General features: G+C 41.4%; 1 protein-coding gene across 1 annotated transcript in view; it reads right to left on the minus strand.

Moving 5' to 3' along the window:
* Positions 1–24,047, minus strand: part of CNNM4 (cyclin and CBS domain divalent metal cation transport mediator 4) — a 63,974-nt gene that overhangs the window by 11,302 nt on the left and 28,625 nt on the right. Inside the window, exons 2-6 of the mRNA XM_027852987.1 lie at positions 21,694–21,837; positions 21,188–21,325; positions 19,944–20,113; positions 19,390–19,489; positions 1,583–1,678 (exon numbers count right to left, since the gene is read on the minus strand). Of these exons, the coding sequence (XP_027708788.1) occupies positions 1,583–1,678; positions 19,390–19,489; positions 19,944–20,113; positions 21,188–21,325; positions 21,694–21,837 (648 nt within the window). The remainder of the gene's footprint in view (positions 1–1,582; positions 1,679–19,389; positions 19,490–19,943; positions 20,114–21,187; positions 21,326–21,693; positions 21,838–24,047) is intronic.

Raw genomic sequence — 24,047 nt, forward strand, 5'->3', positions numbered from 1 at the left:
TGTGTGTGTGTGTGTGTGTGTGTGTGTGTGTGTGTGTGTGTGTGTGTGTATTCTTCCTCACGGTTTTTCCCTTTTGTTCTAATTCTTCTTTCACAACATGACTAATGTGGAAATATGTTTAATATGATCATACATATATAGCCTATATCAGATTGTATGCCATGCTGGGGAAGAAGGGAAAATTTACAACTGAGTGACCTGCAAATTTGATAAGCATATCATTTATACATGTTTTCATCCAGTCACTAAAAAAAAAAGTTAAACAGCACAGATCCCTGTGGTACCATCACTATATATGTATCCCTCTCCAAGTTGACATCCAAGCATTAATGACTACTTTTTGGATATGGCCATTCAGCCTGTCCTGAATCCACCAAATTATACAATTTCCTAGACCACATTACTTTTTTTGTCCACATAATTCCATGAATGACTATGTCAAATGTTTTTCTGAAATCTAGATAAGCTACATCTATAGCAATATAATAAACCTGTCAAAAAAAAAAAAGAAAGAAAGAAAATGAGGTTAGTCTGTCATGATCAGTTTTTAATTTTCAAAGATCACTGCCCTTGGTGATTTCTGAAAATATCATAGGCAATGGCTCAATGAGCACATACATTAGTTCTTTCATGGACATACTTCCAGATATGGACTAGATAACTGGAACTCACTAAGAACAGCTGTGTCCTCTCCGACTATTTTCTTCGTTATCATGGCTATCAATTCCCCATGAGCCATTTTACTTCTGTCCTCTCCTGCCTTAAGATCTTTCTCCTTGTTGGAAAATATATAGGGGCAGCTAGGTGGCGCAGTGGCACCTAGTACTGGTCCTGGAGTCAGGAGGACCTGAGCTCAAATCCAGTCTCAGACCAGAGACTTGACACTTACTAGCTGTTTGACCCTGGGCAAGTCACTTAACCCCAATTGCCTTGCCGGGAAAAAATATATATATATATGTTATATATATAAAATATATAACATATATAAAACAAAATCACATCTGAGTAGCTCTGCTTGCAATCACCATCTACTCTAAAAAGCTGTCCTATCCCTTCGTTGATCCACCACTTTTCTCCAATACTCTGTAACTTAAAAAAAAAATTCTGTTAGTCTCAGATTTCTTTACCAATCTCAGCTCATTTTCTATTTTAGCACTCCTGAAATCTTAATAGGATCATGGTAGGCTTTTGTATTCATCTTCAATCACCTGTCCTTGTTTTCATCTTTTGTGCAAGTCTTTTACAACAATTAAGCTGGTTGATGAGTTCCTCTGCATTTATATCAGTCTCTTTTTCTTTTTTTATTTTAATTAATTTATTTATATATCAGTCTCTTTTAGATTGACATTTCCTTCTCTTCCATATTAGAATTGTTTCTTTCTGTGTCTTCAGAATTTCATTCTTGAGAATTTTCCATCCTTCCTGAGCTGACTTTCCCTATAGAATTTTAAGTTGAGAGAATTAAGCTATCTCTGGGTGCTTTGTAATCCACTCTTCCAAAATCTAGAGTTCATGGGCACCAGACTGCCCAACTTTCCTCTTCCTCTGTATCACAGACTCTTAAGACAGAGTAGTCACTTACCCCCAAGGTTCCCATCATTTCCACTCAAGAAACCAGTTCTTTCTTGTTGGTCTGAATCAGGTCCAGAACAGAAGCTTCCCTTGTTGGTATCTCCACCTTTTGAAGGATGAAAGTATCATTAAGGCAAGTCAAAAAAATTTTAGTGGCTCAGCTTTTGCCTGAAGAAGAGAGTTCCAACAGATGTCTGGATAACTGAAGTCCCCTATCACTACTATATCATGCCACCATGCCAATGATCTGTATCATTGATTCTTCATTAGTTTTCCTTCTGCTGTCTAAGTAGACTGTAGGATAAATGCTTTAGTGATATCACTTCTGCTCTGCTTTCCCTGATCTTCATCCAAATGCTCTCTACCATACTTTCCCTCTTTGATTCCCAGATTTCCTCATGTAAGTATATCTTCTTAATATAGAATCCTACTCTGTACTAGTATCACCTTGATTATCAGAACCCTTCAGATCCTGATGATGACAGCCCAGGATCCTGACACCAGGAGAGTTGGGAATACTGGTGTTCCCCAAACCACCAGACCCGCTTCTCTTCCAGACCCTGAAGACATCATTGAGGGAAGAGAGGGCCCATTTTCCTCATTACCACCAGCAACAACTTCTGATCAACTGCCACTAATAGACAAATAAGCACAAAAGCCCTGGGAGTGGCAGCACCTCAGACTGCCCCCATAGTCATCATCTGGGAAAGTGGCTCTTCTGACACTCACATGTCAGGCAAGCCAGCCTAGTTGAAGCAGTAAGTCATCCTAATGGACAGAAGGCAACATGTATCAGGCAGGTTATCACTTGGACCACCATGTCTAGTGAGACCCTAATGGAAACAGACCAGGACTCTGAACTTTCCAACACTTATCAAACCTCCAATGAGAGGATGATCCACTATCTTCTAAGGCAACTTATTCCCCTTTTAGATAGCTCTAATTGTTAGCAAGCGTTTTCTTACATCAAATCGAAGTCAATTTCCCCCTTTGCCCTAAGCTGCCCCACTCCTAGGCATTAGAGGGCAGTGGTGTGGCCCTACTATCTAGCTCGGTAATTACACATACACAATTTTCTCCTCCTTTTCCTTTTTGGTTTACAAACTTTTTTGATTAGATTTTTAAGAATCCAGGCAAACATATCTTTACTAGTCCTTGCTAAGTACATTCCATCTCTATCCAAGAACCCATCATCTCTATATTTTAAACTGCAGTCCAGAAATTCATATCTCATTCTCAGATACCACCTTCTTAAACAGCTGCTCACTTCTCAAATCTGCCTTTATCTTCTGAAGTCCTAGCCTTCAACTCCACATATGATGAAAACACCATCAATACTCTTTTTTTTTTTTAAAAGGCAATTGGGGTTAAGTGACTTGCCTAGGGTCACACAGCTAATAAGTGTCAAGCGTTTGGTCAGAGGTTGGATTTGAACTCAGGTCCTCTGTGCCACCTAGCTGCCCCTTATCAATACTCTTAAGGTCTTCAATTCTTTGCCTGATGTTTTATATTCCTTAGCAATGTTTATTAGAGTCTTTCTGGTAGTCTTGTTTGTGCCCCTAGGAAACACTAGAAGTAGCTGTCACCAGGTCTGAAGAGTCTTGGGTAGGTTCTCCATCAAGGCCTGGAAAAATGCCAGTGGACCTCTCTTTTGTTATTAATAGTTCAACAGATGACTGCCCCAGCAGGGCGAGGAGTCATCAATTAGCACTGCTCATCTCATCTCTGTGTACTTTTCTGGATAATCTCTTAATTGACAAAACTGGATTCGCAGTATCATTTACTGGAGGACAAGGAAGGAGCTGCTTCTTCTGTAAAGGACTGAGCTTACTCGTTTTCGGGAAGAGCCTCACATATCTGTTTCTTAGCTATAAGTGCGCCCTCTAAGGCCCTTTGCAGTTCAAAACCTATGATCTTAGGATGCTTCGTGTCACCGTCTCACATCTCCCAGTGTCCTGGCATAAGCTGGGATTCCCTCTCTGCCCCTTCAGATACTTTTTCTTCCTGGTTTTCAAAGTCAAACTCTTCTTCCATTTTTTAAAGGAACATTCCATTCTTCTTGATAACTTAGAGAACGGACAGCCATTCTTTGAGCCCTTGGCCCTCTTTTGTAGGAGGAAGACAAACCTGCACTTTGGACACAGATAGCAATCACTTAGCCATTTGAAAAAGACTAACATATATAATTCACTGCAAGACTGTCGCTGCTCTCCATACTTGCTAGGAAGTAAGATCCTTAGTCCTTAGTCATTACTGCTAGGTCAGGATATGATGTTCCAGGCTCTGTTCCTGGATCACAATATGACAAACAGTTCATCTTCTCCTTGTCCAATTTTCCTATCTAAAAATTAGACAAAATGGTGTAACGGAAAGAGCACTGGCTTGAGATAAGAAAACTAAATTCTTATTTGTACTAGCTCTTCCACTAGTCAGCTATGTGATCTAGGAGTTATTTCACCATTCTTAAAAAAAAAAAAAAAAAAAAAAAAAGGGATACTGGACTAAGTAATTTCTAAGGTCCAGTTCTAAGACTCTGTGATTCCATGGATTGAACAATGAGACAGAAAGGTAGGAAGGTAAAGAATTTCAGAAATGGAATCTTCAGTGGTCATCTGGTCTAACTGACTCTGGAAAAGGAATCCCTAACACCATACACCTAATAATTGGTCACTCAGCCTTTTCCCAAAAACTTCCAATGAGGGGGTAATCCATTGTCTTCTAAGGAAACTCAATCCTCTTGTAGACAGCTCTGTTAGCAAATTTTTCCTTACATCAAATCTTTTTTTTAAATAGTATTTTATTGTTTTCCCAATTACATGTAAAAAATTTTTAACATTCATTTTTAAAACTTTTGAGTTTCAGGTTTTCTCCCTCTCTCTCTTTCTTACCCCTTCCTTGAGACAGTGAGCAATTTGACACAGGTTATACATGTGCAATGATGTAAAACATATTTCCACATTATTCATCTTACATCAAATCTAATTTCCCTCTTTGCCCTAAGCTGCTCCATTCTTGGGCATTAGAGGGCAGCAGAGGCCCATTCTGTACTTGTTCCTTGGCTTTAGATGGCTAAGCTGTGATGGGAAGTTAATATAAGCTCATATTCATATAAAGCTGTTATGATTTACCAATATTTTTCCTCCCAACAACCCTGCTGAGTCATATAGTAGAAATATTATAATCCTCACCTATAAGTGAGCAAACTAAGACTCAGGATAAGCGGCTGGTGGTAAAAAGGACCCTCAAGTCAGAAGACTTGATTTTGAGTTCTGTCTCTACCATTGATTCACAGTGTGGCCTTAAGCAAACCATTCCATCTTTCTGCACCTCAGTTTCCTTGTCTGTAAAATGAGGAGGTTGGACTTTATGATCTCTAACATACATTCCAGCCTTATATGCTAAGACTGAATAATTGGCCCACGGCCACCACACAGGTAGATAGTAAGTCATGTATCAATGGGGAAGGAACATTTTTCATTATTTTGAAAACCTGGGCCCCAGTGATATGCATCCACAGCTACTTAAGAACTGGAAGCAATTGCTGGTAAAAGCATTAGCTGTGAATTTTGAAAATTACTAGCAAATAGATGAGCATACTTAAATAAAGAAAATGACACAATGACCTACTTTTAAGGGAGTGAAGGGGAATTAGAAGGCAGATGGTTCTGTTCCAGTCCTATAAAGATACTAGAGAAAATCACTTTGGAAATACTTAAACAAGCACAAGTTACTGGGTAAAACCAACATGACTGTAACCAAATGACAGACTTTATAAATGAGGGGAAAATAACACATCTAATACTAGACACCCAGATTTCAGTAAAGCTCCTGATTCTCATTCCAAAATTAGGCCAATAAAGTCTGGAGGATACTTCCGTCCTGCATACAAAGGAGGATCCTACTCAAAAACAGTGTTCACTTAACAGCTCGTTGAACTCATCCCAGAGGGATCTGGAATACAAATAGTCATTTCTTAAACTAATGATTTGTTTAGCAAATTCTTATTAATGATTCAAAAGATAGCAACTGAATTTAAAATGACAAATAAGCAAAAATGGTCAGTTGAAGGTAAGAGGAAGTCTGATAGAATCAAATAGGAAGTAGCATATACACACCAAAGGAGGAGGCACTGATGGCATCTGCACAGACCACACTGGATAAATACGTTGGCATAAGTGTAGCTAAAAAAGATATGGGACTGAAGCCGAATGTTAAGTTTTACACCTGAATTTTAAAAAATCAACTTCACAAGAACAAAATGTTGAGGCAAGGCTAGATGGCACTTTCTCTGAGAAAGATTTAAGGGTTTTACTGGGCTCTAAGCTCAAATTGACGTGATGTGGTCACAAACAACAACAAAACCTGATGTGATCTTTAGCTCCATTAAATGGGGGGGGGGTGCGAAGAGAACAAGCATTTATTAAGCACCTACTATGTGTCAGCCATTTGACAAATAAATATTATCTCATTTGATCCTCACAACAACCCTGTGATATTATCATCCTCTTTTTACAGTTAAGGAAACTGAGACTGTCAGAGGTTAAGTGACTTGCCCAAAGTCCTACAAAGCTAGTATCTGAGGCTGGATTTGAATTCAGGTCTTCCTGACTCCAGGTCCAATTCTTTTTTCTTATGCCTCTGGAACAGTTCCAGGAATAAAAAGGGAGCAATCTGCCCTGGTCAGACTAAATCTGGGATACTGCACTCAATTATGGATGTCTTTTTTTAGGAAAGACAGAGACTGCCCAGAAAAGGGCAACCAGAATGGTGAGGAAAGGCTTTGAGTGTGTGTCACACAAGGCTCAGCTGAAAGAGCCATGGACATTGAGCTTGGAGGGGAGGCAGGAGAGCCACCTTCAAGTATCTATCTGTTCAGCTCCAAGGCAGGACTAGGGGCAAGAGCCAGAACCTGCCACTAGGCAAATCTAGGATTGATGTCAGAAGATCTTCATGACCATAACCAGTCCGAAAGGGGAATGGGCTGCTTGGAAAAGCGGTGGGTGCCCCCGCCACTGGAGGTCTTCCAGCAGAGGCAACACAGGGTCTTCTGGGATTTTTTTTCAGTTTCAGTTGAACTAGATAGGCTGAGGTCCCTTCCTATTCCATCATTTTGTCATCCTATGAACCTCAAGGCGAATATAATTACAACAGTTTGCTGATATTATTCGTCGTATTTTTTTAAAAGTTCCAGTAGATGAAGTGACCGGTCTATGGTCACAAAGTTCTGGGCCCTGAAGAACTGTTTCCAATTCTAGATTCCATGTTTTAAGAATGATGTGGAAAAATTGTAAGGGATCCTGGGAAGGGCAACCAAATAGGATTAGCAGAATGGAAAAGCAGGCCTATGAGGAAATTGGAAGAAAAGTATTAGTTTCAGAAAAGGTTAATGAAGTGATTAAGAAACTTATCCAAATGTCTACAGGATACTAAAGAAGATACCAACCAGCTGTTCTCTATCTCCACTAGAAGCAAACAAAAGCAAGCCCACACAAACTCCAGCAGCTCAGACAGAGTGATGAGGGAGGCTATGATCCCTTCCCTCCCTAGAAAGGGTGAAGCCAGAGAGCAGAACCAATACGGGGAGGGAAGGCACAATTGGCATGTCTACCTGGATTTGTCTTGGCAGAGAATATGGGGTGGCTTGGACAAGACAGAGCCAACAGAAAGAGGGCAACACTCTTTAACCACAAATCATCAGCAGAAACAGCTAAGCAATAATGATGAAGATCCCAGACAACAGGTAATGAAGCCTACCTCCTCTTTTACAGCAGAGATAGAGAAATAAGATTGTATACAATGTCAGCTACAATCTCTGTACAGGATATTTTTGCTTTCTTTGTTACAAGAAAGGGTTCAACTGGAAGATAGTAGGAAATGATTGTGATATAAAGATAAAAGGCACCAATAAAGTATATATTAAAAAAATGATCCTAACCAGATTGGTTACCTTTCATGGCTATGCTTGGGACAGAATTCTTATACAAACAAGGAAAAGGGGCAGCTAGGTGGTGCAGTGGATAGAGCACTGGCCCTGGAGTCAGGAGGACTTGAGTTCAAATCCAGCCTCAGACACTTGACAGTTAACTAGCTGTGTGACCCTGGGCAAGTCACTTAACCCTACTGCCTCACCAAAAAAAAAAAGTAATCACAAAAGATAAACCAGATAAATTGATTACATGAAAGCTTTGCCACAAACAAAATCAATGCAAACAAGATAGGAAAGAAAAGCTATCTATTGAGAAAAAATATTTGCATCTGATGAAGGTATGCTATGCAAGATATATAGAGAACTAACACAAATATATAAGATCACGAACCATTGCCCAATGGGCAAGCAGTCAAAGAATATGAATAGATAATTCTAAGAATTAAGAACTATTAACAAACATATGAAATACTTCTCCAATCACTAATACAAACAGAAAGTAAATCAAATCAATTTTAATGTTTTATCTCACATACAACAAACTGGCAAAGATAACAAAATATGGGAATAATCAAAGTTGGAGGGTTTTTGGAAATACAGGCATATTGAGATACTACTGGTGAAGGAATGAATTAGTCCAACCATTCTGGAAAGCTATTTGGAATTATACTAAAACAGCGATTAAATGATCCTTTGACTCAGAGCTCACAGCGCTAGCTATATAACCCCAAAGATATCAAAGATCAAAAGAAAGGCCCTAAATACACCAAAATATTTATAGCAGCATTTTTTCATAGTAGCAAAAAAACTAGAAATCACATAGGTCCCCAATGACTGGAGGATGGTTAAACACACTGTGCTACATGAATGGAATGAAATATTATTGTGCTGTAAGAAACAATGGAAATAAAGAGAACTGTATGAAAATTTGTATGAACTGATACAAACTGAAGCAAAACCAGAAAAAGAATATATACAATGCAAACAACAGAAATAGGAAGAACAAAAACTAAACTGTATGGTTACGATAACAAAGTTTGGTACTGAAGAAATAAGAAATTGTATCTCCTTTCCTTTTTTGTGGCGGCGGAGGACTACCAGCGTGTAACACCGCATATGCCATTGGACTTGGTTGATATGCTGGTTCATCTTGCTGAAATACTTTTTTTTCCTCCTTTCTCTTTTTTTAAAAAATTTTTTATTCTATTTTTTTCCCTTTTTCTTTTTAACTCTTTGTTACAACGGATGGCTCTTTGTGCGATGAGGGGACATTTTAAGACGTAGGTAATGGAAAAAACAAAATATATTAATAAAAATCTCTCAGGATAATTAACTGGGAGCAGTATGAGTCCAGGTAGGAAGGAAGGAAATTACCATTAAGCACCTACTATGTGCCACTGTGCTAATTGTTTTACAAATATTATTTAATTTGATACTTACAACAACCCTGGGAAGTGGATGCTACTATTAGCCTTACTTTGCATTTGAGGAAACTAAGGCAGACAAAGTTTAAATGACTTTGCCAGGGTCACACAGCTAGTAAGAATCTGTGGTGGCATGTGAACTCAGACTTTCCTGATTCCAGGCTCAGCTCTTCATTCAGTGTACTACCTCGAGGCCTAGTGAGAAGTGATTGATAAGGTGGGGAGGGAGGAAGGACTCCTTTAGCCATATATTTTTAAAAATTTTTTTAATTAATTTATTTTGATTTATCAACAATCACTTCCATAAGCTTTTGAGTTTTAAATTTTTCTCCCACTCCCTCCCCAACACAGTGAGCAATCTGATATAGGTTATACTTATACATTCCTATTAAACATATTTTCACATGAGTGATGTTGTAAGTAAGAATTAGAACTAATAGGAAGAACCACCAGAAAGAGGAAACAAAACACAACAGAAGAAAAAAAATAGCAAATAGTATACTGTATTCATTCTTTCTTTGGATGTGGATAGCATTTTCCATCATGAGACCTTTGGAGATGTTTTAGATCCTTGCATTTCTGAGAAGGGCTAAGTCTATCAATATTAGTCACTGCACAACATGGCTATTACTGTGCATGTACAACGTTCTCCTGGTTCTGCTCACTTCACTCTGCATCAGACCATACAAGTCTTTCGAGGTTTCTCTGAAGTCAGCCTGTTCATCATTTCTTATAGCAAAATAGTATTCCATTACATTCATATACCACAACTTGTTCAGTCATTCCCCAAGTGATGGGCATCCTCTCAATTTCCAATTTTTTGCCACCACAAAAACCGCTGCTATAAATATTTTTGTACATGTGGGTCCTTTTCCCATTTGTATGATCTCTTTGGGATACAGCCCTAGAAGTGCTATTACTGGGTCAAAGGGATTTTTATAGACCTTTGGGCATAGTTCCAAATTGCTCTCCAAAATGGTTGGATCATTTCATAACTTCACCAACAATGCATTAGTGTTCCAATTTTCCCACATCTTCTCCAAGATTTATCATTGTCCTGCTTTGTCATGTTGGCCAATCTGATAGGTGTGATATGGTACCTCAGAGTTGTTTTGATTTGCATTTCTCTAATCAATAGTTATTTAGAGCATTTTTTCATATGACTATAGATGTTAGCCATGCATTTTTAAAAGGTGTTAACTGAGATGAAAGCAGAAAAATCAGAGAGTCCTCCCTGGCAGGTGGATGCCCAAGCTAAGTTGAAGACACTGGCCTGTGGGCCAAGAGGAAGGTCAATGAACATCTAGGTCCAAAGGCCATGATATAGAATCATGAGACTGGGACTAAGAGGCAGACATAATGGTCTATAGACTATGGTCTGCAGAAAAAGGAAACTCCAGGGAAAGGCCAAGTCAAAGTGAGTTCTGCACAGGAAAGTATCTGAATCCAGAGATACCTAGGACTGATCCTTCCATTAGGTAGGGAAACTAAGGCAACGAGCAGTTAGGACTAGAGAATAGTAATAGTAGCTGACATAAGGCATTTTAAAATTCACAAATTGAACACTGTCTCATTTGATCTTTATGACAATCCTGCAAAGTAGGTTCCACTGGTATTACTATTCCCATTTTAGAGATGAGGAAACTGAGGAGATGATCCTCTCGAGTACTGGCAAAGCTAGGAAATTGTGTACAATACTTGAGGTGCAGTCTGACAAGAGAAGAGTCCAGGTAGACTATTCTCCCCTGTGTTCTGGACACTACGCTTCTAAAGTTAGTCAAAGATCACATTAACTTTTTAGACTGCCATGCTGACTCATACTTAAAGCCTGAGGTTCATGAATAATCCCAGATCTCTTTCAGACAGATTGTGTCAGCTGAGCCTTCCTTCATCATCCTTTATTGATGAAGTTGATTTTTTCCAACTCCCTACTATCTCCTAAAAGAACCCATTATCTACCATGGTTTGTCAGTCAGTCAATAACATTTAAGCATCTACAATTTGCTAAGCAATGGGGATACAAAAAGAGGCAAAAGATAGTCTCTGCCCTTAAGGACGTTACATTCAAAAGATGGAAACAATAAAATTATACAAACAAGCTACATACAGGATAAACATGAAATAATTAAGAAAGGAAAGGGTTAGGGAAAGGCCCCTTGTAGAAGATGATAAAGGAAGCCAGGGAAGCCAGGAGGCAGAGATGAGGAAGGAGGGGCATTCCAGGTATGAGAGAAAGGCAGAGGAAATGACCAAAGCCAAAAGATGAAGTACTGTTCCTGGAACAGCCAGGAAGACAATGTCACTGGATCAAAGAGGAGGGCAGGGAGCAAGGTCTAAGAAGACAGGAAAGGTAGGAGAGGCTAGGTTATGATGGGCTTTGAATGCCAAATAGCAACCTGGAGGTGATAAGGAATCACAGTGCATTTTACTGAGGTGGGGGGTGGAGTGGGGTGACATGCTCAGAGCTGTGCTTTAGAAAAATCACTTTAGTAGCTGAATGAAGGATGGATTGGAGTGGGGAGAGACTTGAGACAGACAGACCCACCACAGCAGGCTACTGCAGATAATCCAGGCATGAGGTGATGAAGGCCTGCACTAGAGTGGTGGCAGTGTCAGAGGAGAGAAGGGGGAATATGCCAGAGATAGTACAAAGGTGGAATCAACAGGCCCTGGCAATAGATTAGACATGTAGGAGGTGAAAGATAGTTATGAGTAGAGGATAATGCTAGCTTAAGGGACTCAGTCAACAGTAATAGGGAAGATAGGAGGCAAAGAGGATTCAGGGGAAAGATAATGAGTTCTGTTTTAGATATGTGGAGTTCAAGGTGCTACGGGACATCCAGTTTGAGATAACTGATAGGTTGTTGGAGGTGCAAGATTGGAAGTCAGCAGAGAGGCTGGCACAGTATAGATATGAGAATCATCAGCATAGAGATAGTAATTAAATCTATGGGAGCTGATGAGATCACCCAGTAAAGTAGTATAGACGGAGAAGAGAAGAGGGCCCAAGAGAGAACCCCAAGAGACACCTATCGTCAGAGAGCATGATCTGGAAGAGGATCCAGCAAAGGAGAATGAGAAGGAGCAGCCAGATAGGTAGAAGGAGTACCAGAATGGAGTAAAATCCTGAAAATCTAGAGAGATTATCAAGAAGACAATAATCAGCAGTGTCAAAGGCTGCAGAGAGGTCAAGAACGAGGATTGAGAAAATGCCATTGGATTTGGCAATTAAGAGATCATGGTAACTTTAGAGAGAGCAGTTGGATAGAATGATGAGGTCAGAAGCTAGATTGTAAAGGGTTAAGAAGAGAGTGAGAGGAGAGAAGGTGGAAGCACCTATTGTAGATGGTCTTTTCAAGACCTTTTGCCACAAAAGGCAGAAGAGATATAGAAGGATAGTCAGCAGGGATGGACAGATCAAGTGAGTGTTTTTAGAGGATGAGGGAGACATGGGCATGTCTGTAGGCAGTAGGGAAGAAGCCGCTGAAAGAGAGAGATTGAAAATAAGTGATAGAATAGCGATGACAAAAGGGCAATATGTGGGAGACAGAAAGGAATGGAATGGCTTGTAGTGGTAGAGGGGTCAGCCTTAGTAAACAGTGAAGCCACCTCTTCATGTGAGATAGGTGAAGGAGGAGAGAGTGGAAGAAGGCATCTGAATGATAGGAGATGAGGAAGAGTAGAAAAGAGGGAGCATTCAGTGAATGGCCTCAATTTTTTGCTTTAAAATATGAGGCAGGATTCTCAGCTAAAAGGGTGGGGAGAAGGGGGGCGGGGAGGAGGGTGGGGGGGTGGGCAGACCATGGAAGGTTTGAGGAGGGATGAAAACATTTAGAAGAGCTGCTGTGAACCTGTGTGTAGATCTGTGTCTTCCAGACCACAGACGGTAGCAAATGATAGGTACCAGCCAATGTCCCCGCATCGTTCCCTGGATACAGCCTGTGCTCAGTTCCAGTCAACCTCCTGTCTGGACCCCCTCGAGGCAGAGACAGCTCTATGCCCCTTGCCAGCAGGAAGCAGTTTCAGAAGCCAATAACTTTGTCTCTTACCCCAAAAGAATTTGGGTCCCATTTGTTTGAGGGGAGAATGATGGGGCACTAATGATGGACCCCTAAAAGGCCCTGGACTTTTACACATGGCCCAGATCCCTGGCATTTGCCTGAGGCACCTGGCCCTTCCCAGTTAGCTGCCCTTTCATTGTGGCCCTCATTGTCTGCACCTGGCCCCACCCCAAGCTATAGCCCACCCTTAATCCAATCTACACCTCTTCTGTTACCTCCACCCCAGTCTATTGGCCACTCCTTGATCACATCCAAATCTTCCCACAGTCTTTCTATATAAAAGGGTCCATCTTGCCCCCATTAAATTGCTCAGATTCTTAAAATATGGTCCGCTTGCCAATACAAGTGTCACAAATGCGCAGATTGTTAAAATCCTGCCTGCTTCTATTGGTAACACAGCAAACCTTGTCTCTGATGGAAAAAAAAAAAAGTTGTTGTGGAGAGTGGGATAATGAGTTGACAAGGTAGGTATAGTAGGATTGCCTAGCAGCAGTAAGGGTCCACTTGAGGTTGTGAAATAAATTTGTAGTGGACCCAGTCAGAACTGTTGTATAATTTTCTCCACCTTCATTAACAGAATGTATGTAGGAGCAACAAATGATGGAAGAGATCCAAGGCTGAGGCTTGTCAGGGTACAAGTGGCATTCTGATAAGGGGTTAGGGATTGAAGAAAACAATATAGAATAGAATTGGTTCACAAAGGGGTCAAGATGGAGAAAAGAGAAGCGAGTGGCTAGTGCTGTGATGATGGTCTGAGAAAGAACTGAGGGGTCAAAGGACTGAAGGTCACAGTGTGCAGGTAAGGGAAGACAGAGGAAAAGGTGAAAAGCTTACAGATTATGGTCAGATACAGGGATTTCAGAATTCCTAAACACAGAGGCAGACCCAAGATGGCGGAGGGAAAGCAGTGACTTGCTTGAGCTCTCGCCCCAAACCCCTCCAAAGACCTATAAAAAATGGCTCTAAACAAATTCTAAAGCAGCAGAACCCACAAAATGACAGAGTGAAACAAATTTCCAGCCAATGACAGCCTGGATGGTTGATCAGAAAGGTATATCGCGCCAGGCAGGGAGAGGAGCGTAGTTCGGTGTGGGCGTGCAGGCCGCAGTGACGCTGGAGCAGGCCTCAGAGGACTGAATCGTGGGCAGTTGTGGTGATTTCCAGACTTCTCAACCCACAAATGCCAAAGACAACTTAGAAGGTCAGTGGGAAAAATCTGTGACTGCGGGTGAGAGAAGGAGCTAGGTCTCAGCCACCCCTGGGGCTGAGGCTGTTTCCTGAGTTTCTGGCCCACAGACTGAAGGGGAATCGAGTGGCTGATCAGAGGGGGATTGCAGGGATCTCTTTGCCAGTGCTGAGGCAGGAATCTCTTGCTCTGCCCATGCCTAGATCTGGATCACAGTTCTGAGGGGCGGTCCTGGAGTGAGGAGGAGCACTGGTGTTGTGAAGCTTGTTGTGGCAGTGAAGAGAAAACAACTTGCCCCTTATCATAGCACCTTGGAAGAACTGAAAATTTACAGGTCCCTAGAAGTACCTCTGAAAACAGCTGTACAAACCCCCAAAGCTTGGGACAGTACATTCTCCACATTGGAAGCAGACTTTTACTTTAACAAAGAGTTTAAAACTCAAGTAATTGGTCTGGATCATGAGTAAGCAGCGCAAAAAGAGTCAGACAATATTATCTTACTTTGGTGACAAAGAAGATCAAAACATACAACCAGAAGAAGACAATGAAGTCAAAGCTCCTACATTCAAAGCCTCCAAGAAGAATATGAATCAGTCTCAGGCCTTGGAAGAGCTCAAAAGGGATTTTGAGAAGCAAGTAAGAGAAGTAGAGGAAAAACTGAGAGTTTTGCAAGAAAATCATGAAAAACAAATCAACGGCTTGCTAAAGGAGACCCAAAAAATACTGAAGAAAATAACACCTTAAAAAATAGCCTAACCCAAATGGCAAAAGAGGTCCAAAAAGCCAATAAGGAGAAGAATGCCCTAAAAAGCAAAACTGGCCAAATGGAAAAGGAAGTCCAAAAGCTTACTGAAGAAAATACTTCCTTAAAAATTAGAATAGAGCAATTGGAAGCTAGTGACTTTATGAGAAATCAAGACACTGTAAAACAAATCCAAAAGAATGAAAAATTAGAAAACAATGTGAAATATCTCATTGGAAAAACAACTGACCTGGAAAATAGATCTAGGAGAGAGAATTTAAAAATTATTGGACTATCTGAAAGCCATGATCAAAAAAAGAGCCTAGACATCATTTTCAAGAAATTATCCAGGAAAACTGCCCTGATACTTTAGAACCAGAGGGCAAAACAGAAATTGAAAGAATCCACTGATCACCACCTGAAAGAGATCCCCAAAGGAAAACTGCTAGGAATATTGCAGCCAAATTCCAGAGTTCCCAGGTCAAGGAGAAAATATTACAAGCAGCCAGAAAGAAACAATTCAAGTACTGTGGAAACACAATCAGGATTAATACAAGATTTAGCTACTTCTACATTAAGCAGGGCATGGAATATAATATTCTGGAGGGCAAAGGAGATAGGATTACAACCAAGAATCACCTACCCAGCAAAACTGAGTATAATCCTTCAGGGTAAAAAAATGGTCATTCAATGAAATAGGGGACTTTCAAGCATTTTGATGAAAAGACTGGAGCTGAATAGAAAATTTGATTTTCAAATACAAGACTCAAGTGGAACATGAAGAGGTAAACAGGAAAGAGAAAATCATAAGAGACTTATTATGGTTGAACTGTTTACATTCCTGCATGGAAAGATAATATTTGTAACCCATGAGACCTTTGTCAGTATTAGGGTAGTTGGAGGGGAAAAAATTATATGTACATATATATAGATATAGATAGATAGATAGAGGGCACAGGGTGAGTTGAAAATGAAGGGGGTCATTTCTGGAGAATAAAATTAAGGGGTGAGAGAGGATTATACTAGGAGAAGGAGAAAGGGAGAGGTAGAACGGGGTAAACCATCTCACAAAAAAAAAAAAAAAAACCAGAAAAGAAAAGGCCCTTACAGTGGAGGGGAAACAGGGGAAGGTGAGAGGGAATGAGTGAATCTTATTCTCATAGAATTTGACTTAAGGAGGGAATAACATACACACTCAATTGGGTATGGAAATCTGTCTTACCCTATAGGAAAATAGAGGAGGGGAAGGGGACAAGAGAGTAGGGGGATGATAGAGAGGAGGGCAGATTGGGAAAGGAGGTAATCAGAAGCAAGTACTTCTGAGGAGGGTCAGTGTCAAAAGAAAGAACAGAATAAATGGGGAGGTGGGATAGGATTAAGGGAAATAGAGTTAGTTTTTCACAGCATGTCTACTATGGAAGTGTTTTGCATAACTGCACATGTATAACCTATATTTAGTTGCTTGCCTTACCAATGGGGGGGGGAGGGAGGAAGGGAGAAAATTTTGAACTCAAAGTTTTAAAAACACATGTTTAAAAAAAATGTTTTCACATGCAACTGGGAAATAAGAAATACAGGAAATGGGGTACAGAAATCCAACCTGCCCTACAGGAAAACAGAAGGGGAAGGGGATAAGAGAAAGGGGAGGAGAGATAGCAGGGAAGGCAGACTAGGATAAGGGGTATTCAGAATGCATGCCATCTTGGGGTGGGGAGGGGTGAGATGGGGTGAAAATTTGGAACTCAAAATCTTGTGTAAGTAAATGTTGAAAACAAAAAAATAAATAAAAATTACTCACATATGTGTATATATATATATATATATATATATATATATACACACATAAAAAGAATTCCTAAACACAGAGTTGATTCATTTATGGCTAATGGCAAGATCAAGGGTATGACCATCTTTGTGTGTGACTGATATGAAGTGGAGGAGTAGGTCACAGGAACTCAGTCAGTTGAGGAACTGAGTGGTTAGGGTGTTTGAGGGAGAGTCACTAGGTACATTGAGGTCTCCTAGTAGGACAGGAGTTGGGGAGGAGAGAAAAACTGTGAGTCACATATCAAACTCAAAAAGGAAGGAAAGGGAGTGACCTGTTGTCTACAGACAACAACTACCAGGATTTTAACTGGGTGGTAGATATGAAACGCATGGACCTCAAAGGAAGAGGAGTTACTGAGTGACAGAAGCAGGGAGAAAACCTGGAAGTGGCAATAGGAAGCAAGGAGTAATCCAATTCTCAGCCTCAACCAGTGGGTCAAGGGGAAAGAGTGTCCCTGGGATGGCCAGGGACACTGTGAAATCAGGGAGGAGCCAGGTTTCAGTAACAGCTAGATGATGAAAAGAGTGAGACATGAAAACATTTAGGATGAAGGGAAATTTGTTGCCTATGGAATAGGCATTAGAGAAGGCACAGTGGAAGGATGGCATTTGGTTGGACCTTTGAGGGTTGAGAAGGATGGGAATAAGGAAGTGGGTGCTGGATGAGGGGTGGGGGTGGGGTTTGGATGATGATCTATAGGGGTTCAGAATAGCTGAAATTAGCAGGGTATGAGCAGGTATAAGAATGTTTATCATTGAGTGGAAAATGGCACTCCTCTTTTCAGAAGAGGCTGTAGATGGAGCTGGAGACAAATGGAACACAACACAAAAGGCAGATGGTCAGATGGAAGGCCCTATTTCACTACTCCTCTTCCCTCTGAAGGCTCAGCAAGAGATGGAAGTACTCAGTCTCCATTGACTTTCCTCTTCGTCTTCCCTCAAGGGATGGGTACAGGAGGAAATGGAAGGCCTGCACACCTTTTTGCACCAATCGGGCGGATAGAGGGACATAGAAATTGTCGTGAACTGGCACAGACGACGTCACTCTGATAGCCCCAGCAGCCTTCGCTCAGGGCACACAAGCAACAGGAGAGAAAAGGTGTGTGACTAAAGGAAGGTCTCCAAAAGGAGGTTTGTCCCCAAAAAAAGGAAGCAGAAAGAACTCAGTCATATAACGTGTAAATTCCTTGAGAGCAAAGGCTGCTTAATTTTTGTCTCTGTCCCTCCTCCCTCAGCACAGTGACCCATCACATACATAGGCATTTAATAAATGCCTGTTGATTGACAAAAAATAGTCCTGAAAACACTGCAGTGTGCAGTTGCCACCAGTAGAGGGTACTTTTATGTGTCAAACCATAGAAATGGGTTCAACAGCACCCTAACCCTCCACCCCTCAAAAAGTTAAACATTCCATGTTCTCAAAGGAACCAGATAGTGAGGCTTCATGTTAACCTCAGAGATCATCAGTCCAACTCCCTCAATTTTCAGGTAAGAAAACTAAGACCTAGAAGAGTTAAGTGGTTTGTCCAAAGGTACTTGAGTTAAGTAGATGATCCCATAGCCAGCTCTTTCCATAGGCTCTCCTAGACTAGGATAGTACAGACCACAGAACTAGCACGTGGATGATAGAAAGGAAGCCCGATGACTTGTTCATGCTTCCAAGTTTAACCTGCCACAATATTACCTAGATATTCAACTTCTTTTCTCAAATGTCTAGTTTCTTCTTTATTCCTTAATCCTTGACTCAATGCATCTATGTTCTGTCACTAAGCCTTTCTAAATCCTTAGCTTTGTTTTCTACTATGAATCTGCCTGATCTCTTCTCTTGAGTTTCTTTATACCATTAGAATAAAATCTTAGCCAAAGGAAATACCCAGGCCTACTGGAAATTGGAACTTACTCATCTTCTTGTCCACCCTGAACCCCCTTAACAAACTTCTGCTCCCAATTCTCCTGTCTCTGTCATCACCACTTTCCTAGACACCGAGGCTTGAAACTGTGGAGGCCCCTTAGCTTCCTCCCTCTCAGTCCCAATCACAGTCCCATCAACACTCACTAAGCCTTCATCTGCTTACATCTGTGTTGTTCCAAAAGACCACCTTCCTGATTTGTTGAGCCTCTCCTACCCCCTCATTCTTCTTGCATATTGATGTTAAATCAATCTTCCTTAAACAATGCCTTTCTTATGTCACTTTTTCTGTTCAAAAAACCATCAGTGGCTCCCTAATTCCTTCTAGCACATCACGTCTAATCTAAACCCTATTTCCTGGCCTCCCCATCACATTTTGGCCCCTCTCTGCCTATCCAACCTTCCCAGTTGTGACTGTCATGCTTATTATCCAGAGTCCCACCCACTTCATGAAAGTTTCCTTGCCTATTCTTGACTTCAATAGTCTTCCTTTTCCTCTGAATTCCAATTACTATTTATGGTTTATACATTCAGCTTAGAATTTCATCATATGCCACCATGTATTCTATGCTATTGTTTCATGTGTTGTTTTTGTCTCTGAGACTACTAGAATGAAAACTCCTCGAGGGCAGAGCCCAACTCTCATACTTTTTCTGCATACACATAAAAACTTGTGGTCGCTTAGCTTTGACAATCCCATGTTAGACCCAAGTTGAGTGTCAACTACAACATACCAACTCACCTATGTTAAGAGGAGTAGTAAGTGCCATGGTCCCATAGTAGGAGAATGCACCTGTCTCAAACTTCATGTTCTCCTTCCCAGCTTCCACTTCCACCTTTCCCTGAAAGGACATGGGTATGAGGGCTACAAATAAAGGAAAGAGGAAAACAAGACCAGAAAAAGAGGAAAGGCAGAAAGAAGGTGGGGTGATTTGGTTCCATCTAGCTGAGATGAAGAAAACTATTTTTAGAACTTTAAAGGGACAAGGATTGGGAATAGGTAGCTCTCTCTTAAGGATAAGAGACAGTGGGACAAAGAGGGACCTCTTTAGTATTGTGCCTTGAAGTCTTCTGTGATCAGGATGACAAAGCTGAAGAAGTGGAAAGGCAGAGTTCTGAGTTTCCTATGCACACAAGACATCATCATGATAGGAGATCAGTATGCAGTCTGAGGCTGGGAAGGAAGAGAAGCAGGGTAAAAGGAGATCAGGTCCGGTGGTAAAGCCCAGAGAGAAGGCAGGAAGGAATGGGACCAGGTATCATGAAGCTGCCTAGGAAATGAAAGGTGGAGCTTACCTGTAATATGAGGATGAAGTAGTCAGCAGATTTGTTTTGAACATATAGGTAATGCCGGGCACTAAGTTTATGGCGTTCATCAAACTTCAGCTCTTGAATGACATCTGGGTACTTTAGCAGACGAAGGAGGATCTTCTCAGACATCATTGAGGAACTGAATAGGGGCAACTCTATGGAAGAAATAAGATAATGTTGCCATAGGGGTGTGGCTCCCCCTGCCCCTGGCAGTTGTTTAAAGTAACCTTCAGAATGAGGCATCTGGTTAACAGTTTCTTTGTGTCTGCATTTGGAAAGAAGGGCACTTAAAGTTCCTATACTGAAACTGGTCTCACTATTGGTTTAGATCCCTATCAGAGAAAGCTCCAGATCCCTAAGTACCTGTCTCCCATAACTAATAAGGGGAAATACCATATATTCCTGACCTCAAAGGATTCTGACAGAAAAACTACTGTAGAAGGAATGATGAGGGAATCAGTTTGGAGGCAGAGGGAATGGAATTAGGAAGAGGGATGTGTGAGGAACAGGAGCAAGAGGGAAGAAAGATATGCCACGGGCCTTCAGGGCCTCTCTGAGATAAGGGTGAGAACCCAGGAATGTCTATTTTGTCATCTCTTTTCTCAAGGAACTATAAGATGGAGGAAGTGATAAGGGAAGCAAAACGAAGAGGAACCCTTCCAAAATTTAAGTGAGGACCATGGGCCCGGTCACAGGTGGCAAAAGTATTGCAAATATGACTCTTGTTACATGAGTGTGAGAACATGTATCTTATATGCACAGACACTAGGGTTATAAACGCCTCCTCTTCCCTTTTGCGTGTCCTTGTATAGGGCTACCCAAAGCGATGTGTCACCAAAGGACCGACACAGACCATCCCCTGCCTGATGCCAACTTTATCTCCTCCCCAGTGATCTGGTACAAGCACCATTTTCATTATGGTCTCTTATGATCTTTAGCCCCTAACTCTAGATTTTTGCTGGGAGTGTGGAATAGATACTGGTTTACAATGCAGACAACCTGCAATCCCAGGGGAAAATCAAGTTTTATCCTCTCCAGGGGCAGATATACTGTCCTCAACCCTTCACACACTCTTTATCCCATTGTGTTACTCCATAGAGGCAAGAGGCTAAATGTTTGGGTTTTTTAAAATCACCATCTCTGATCTCCTAGAAAATTATACATTCTATTTCACCAATGAGTACCCCACCGACCGACCCTACCCCACCATGCCTTCCTCATGGGTTTACCTGTGGCCAGGAATCGGTGAGCAGCCAGAAGCAGCTGGGGGGAGACTTTCACTCTCATCTCATTGTCAGGATCCTTGAAAGCTGAGAAATCTCGCTTGTTCCTTTGATTGCCTACTCGTTTTCGGCTCCGGTTGTCAACTGCAAGAGAAGGGGTTAGGGTTCAGTTTGACCTGATGGTCTTGTCACCCTGAATTGCCCCACATAGAAAGGAATTTTGTTTCTCCCATATTTTGAGCCTCTTAACCCAAGCATAATGAACTCTAGGTCAATTCATAGTCCCAAGGCTGTGGCTGACAGATGAAAATAGGAGGAAACACATAATAATGCCTTCTGCTAGTTGAACATCAAGCTGTTGGCAGGGCCTCCAAGCCTTCTTGGAAGGATGGTACCCTTGTTGCCATGCGCTTAGTCAGGACTAACAGACTCTAAAAAACGCAGAAGGGTGGGGGAGAAGAACTTTTGAAGATCTACTATGAGGCAGTGAAAAGGGAAACAGTGAGCCTTACTGTACGTATCAGACTCATCCAGGATTTCTGATTTGATGATCTCCTCAATGACATCTTCCAGAGTCACCAATCCCAAGACTTCATAAAAAGGGTCGCCCTCACCCTCATTGTTCACCTTCTGCACAATGGCCAGATGTGACTTCCCTAGGGAACAAGACAGTGAATCAGAGGAGAATGAAGTAACAGAGACCAAGGGCTGAACCTACCAGCTGGGCCACAGATTTCCCTCCAAAAATACTATTTCCACTGAAGGAGCATTTATTTGTATAGAAAAACATGTAGGCTTAGCCAGAACAGATATAGTCACCTAGAAGAAAAGTTTCTGTCCTGATGAATCAATCAATTAAATAATAAACAAGCAGTTATTTGGTGCCTACTTATACACCACCAGATACTATGCTAGGCACTAGAAATACAAATACAAAAGTGAGACAGTTTATACCCTCCAGGAGCTGACATTCCACTAGGGAGATACATTTCACAGGAGTAGGTCTACAAAGGGTCCGGGGCTTTGGGACTGTGAATGACATTCAGACTTATACGTATTTTGTTCTCCTAAATCATACAGAGTATACTGAGAGCTACTGACGAAAGGTAGGTGCTATGTCAAAGACCTTATTTATGCTTAGACGTGCCCTGTGTACCTGTATGTGTACACAATGTACAGACATTCATTCATTCATTCATTCATTCATTCATTCATTCATTCAACAGGAATTTATTAAGCACCAACTAACTATATGTCTGGCACTGTGCTAGGTGCGGGAGATACAAGAATCACCTCTAGGAGCTTTCATTCTATGGGACAATATGCCCACAAACAGGGTATAAGGGTGACACACAGTTCCAAATATCCCTGTCTTCATTTTTCCACAAAAATATAATTTTCCCATGGAACATATACAGCTGCATATCTATGGCTTATGAGATAGCCCAAGGCACATTTTCTTAGTTCCCAAAGCTATTAACAAATTAGCCCAGGCTGTGATTAGACCATTCAAGAGCTGCAATTAGGGAGGGGGCCGTCCACTTTACACAAAAAAGAGGAGGGTATGAACTAGAAAAGCCCACAAATGACCAGAGCTGTGGGAAGCTGCTTAGCTTCCCAGCTTGGGCTTCTGAGAGCAGGCAGAGGCTTGTCTTTGGAGGATTTCTCACTCCTTAGACCTTCATCCACAGGGCAGTGAAAGTTCATTTCTCTAACTGTCCCAAAACACTGGGGAGGGAAAATAGATGATAAGGATTGGCTTAATCCATAAATGGGACCGTGTAAACCCCACACACGTAGAGACATGTGGAAACATCACAAAGACAGAAGGACTTGTGAAGAGCATGTCGATCCCATGCTGTTGCCTACCTCTTGCTAATCTGGCAGAGTACTGTGTTCATAAATCTTAAAACAGCAACAACAAACTCAGCACCCACTCTAATTACCACCAAATACTCAATTCAAATGGATCTGTGATTCACTGATGTGTATGCCAGTCACAACCCATGCATGTCAGCCCATCTGGTGAGAATGTCTGTGTCTTAAGTTTGCCATGGGGGTCCAGCTAGAAAGCTGGAGGCCTTCTTTAATTGTCCTGACATCAGAAGGATCCCAGTGTCAAGTCTATCGTGGAGACAATTTGATGACAGCAGTCTAATTATGCTCATTATGGACTTTCCTAAGTTTCCCAGGTCAACAAAACCCAATCAGCCTTCCCCTCACGTTAGAACAAACATGTCTAACACAACACTCACCATCATTTCCCTAGGCTGTCTTCCCCTCTACCCAACTCTCCTGTCTGTCTGGAGCACTATTCTTCCAGTCTCCTAGGTTCAAAACTTCAGCATTACATTCGACCGTTCACTCTCATTCACTTCACAAACAATTTCTGTTTCTACTTGCATAACATCTCATGTCAGGTCCCTTCTCTACACTCACACAGGCATCATTTTTAGTTCAGGTCTACATCCTCTCTCACCCGCATCATTGAAAAAGCTTCCCAGCTGGTCTCCCTGCTTTCAGGCAATTCCCTCTCCAAGTCATCCTCCACAGGGGGGCCAAAATCACTGTTGAGACCCATATGTGACCATATTCTCTTTGGCTTTTAAAGTCCTTGACAATTTGGCCCTACTGTTCTGCTCTGTTTCATTATACTATTACTCTACATCTCAAACACTAGAATCTAAGCAGGATGAACTCCTTCCTGATACACAGCTGTCCATCACCCAACTCTGTACATTTGCCCCAGACATGCCCCACACCTACTAGCTCCTTCCCTCTGCCTCAATGAATCCCTCTGTTCTTTCAAGATGCAATCCAAACACTATCTTCTAATCTAAATGATACTTTCTGGATCTCCCCAACT

Source organism: Vombatus ursinus, unplaced genomic scaffold (assembly GCF_900497805.2).
Source record: "Vombatus ursinus unplaced genomic scaffold, bare-nosed wombat genome assembly UNPS02000580.1, whole genome shotgun sequence".
In the NCBI taxonomy this organism is placed as follows: Eukaryota; Metazoa; Chordata; class Mammalia; order Diprotodontia; family Vombatidae; genus Vombatus; species Vombatus ursinus.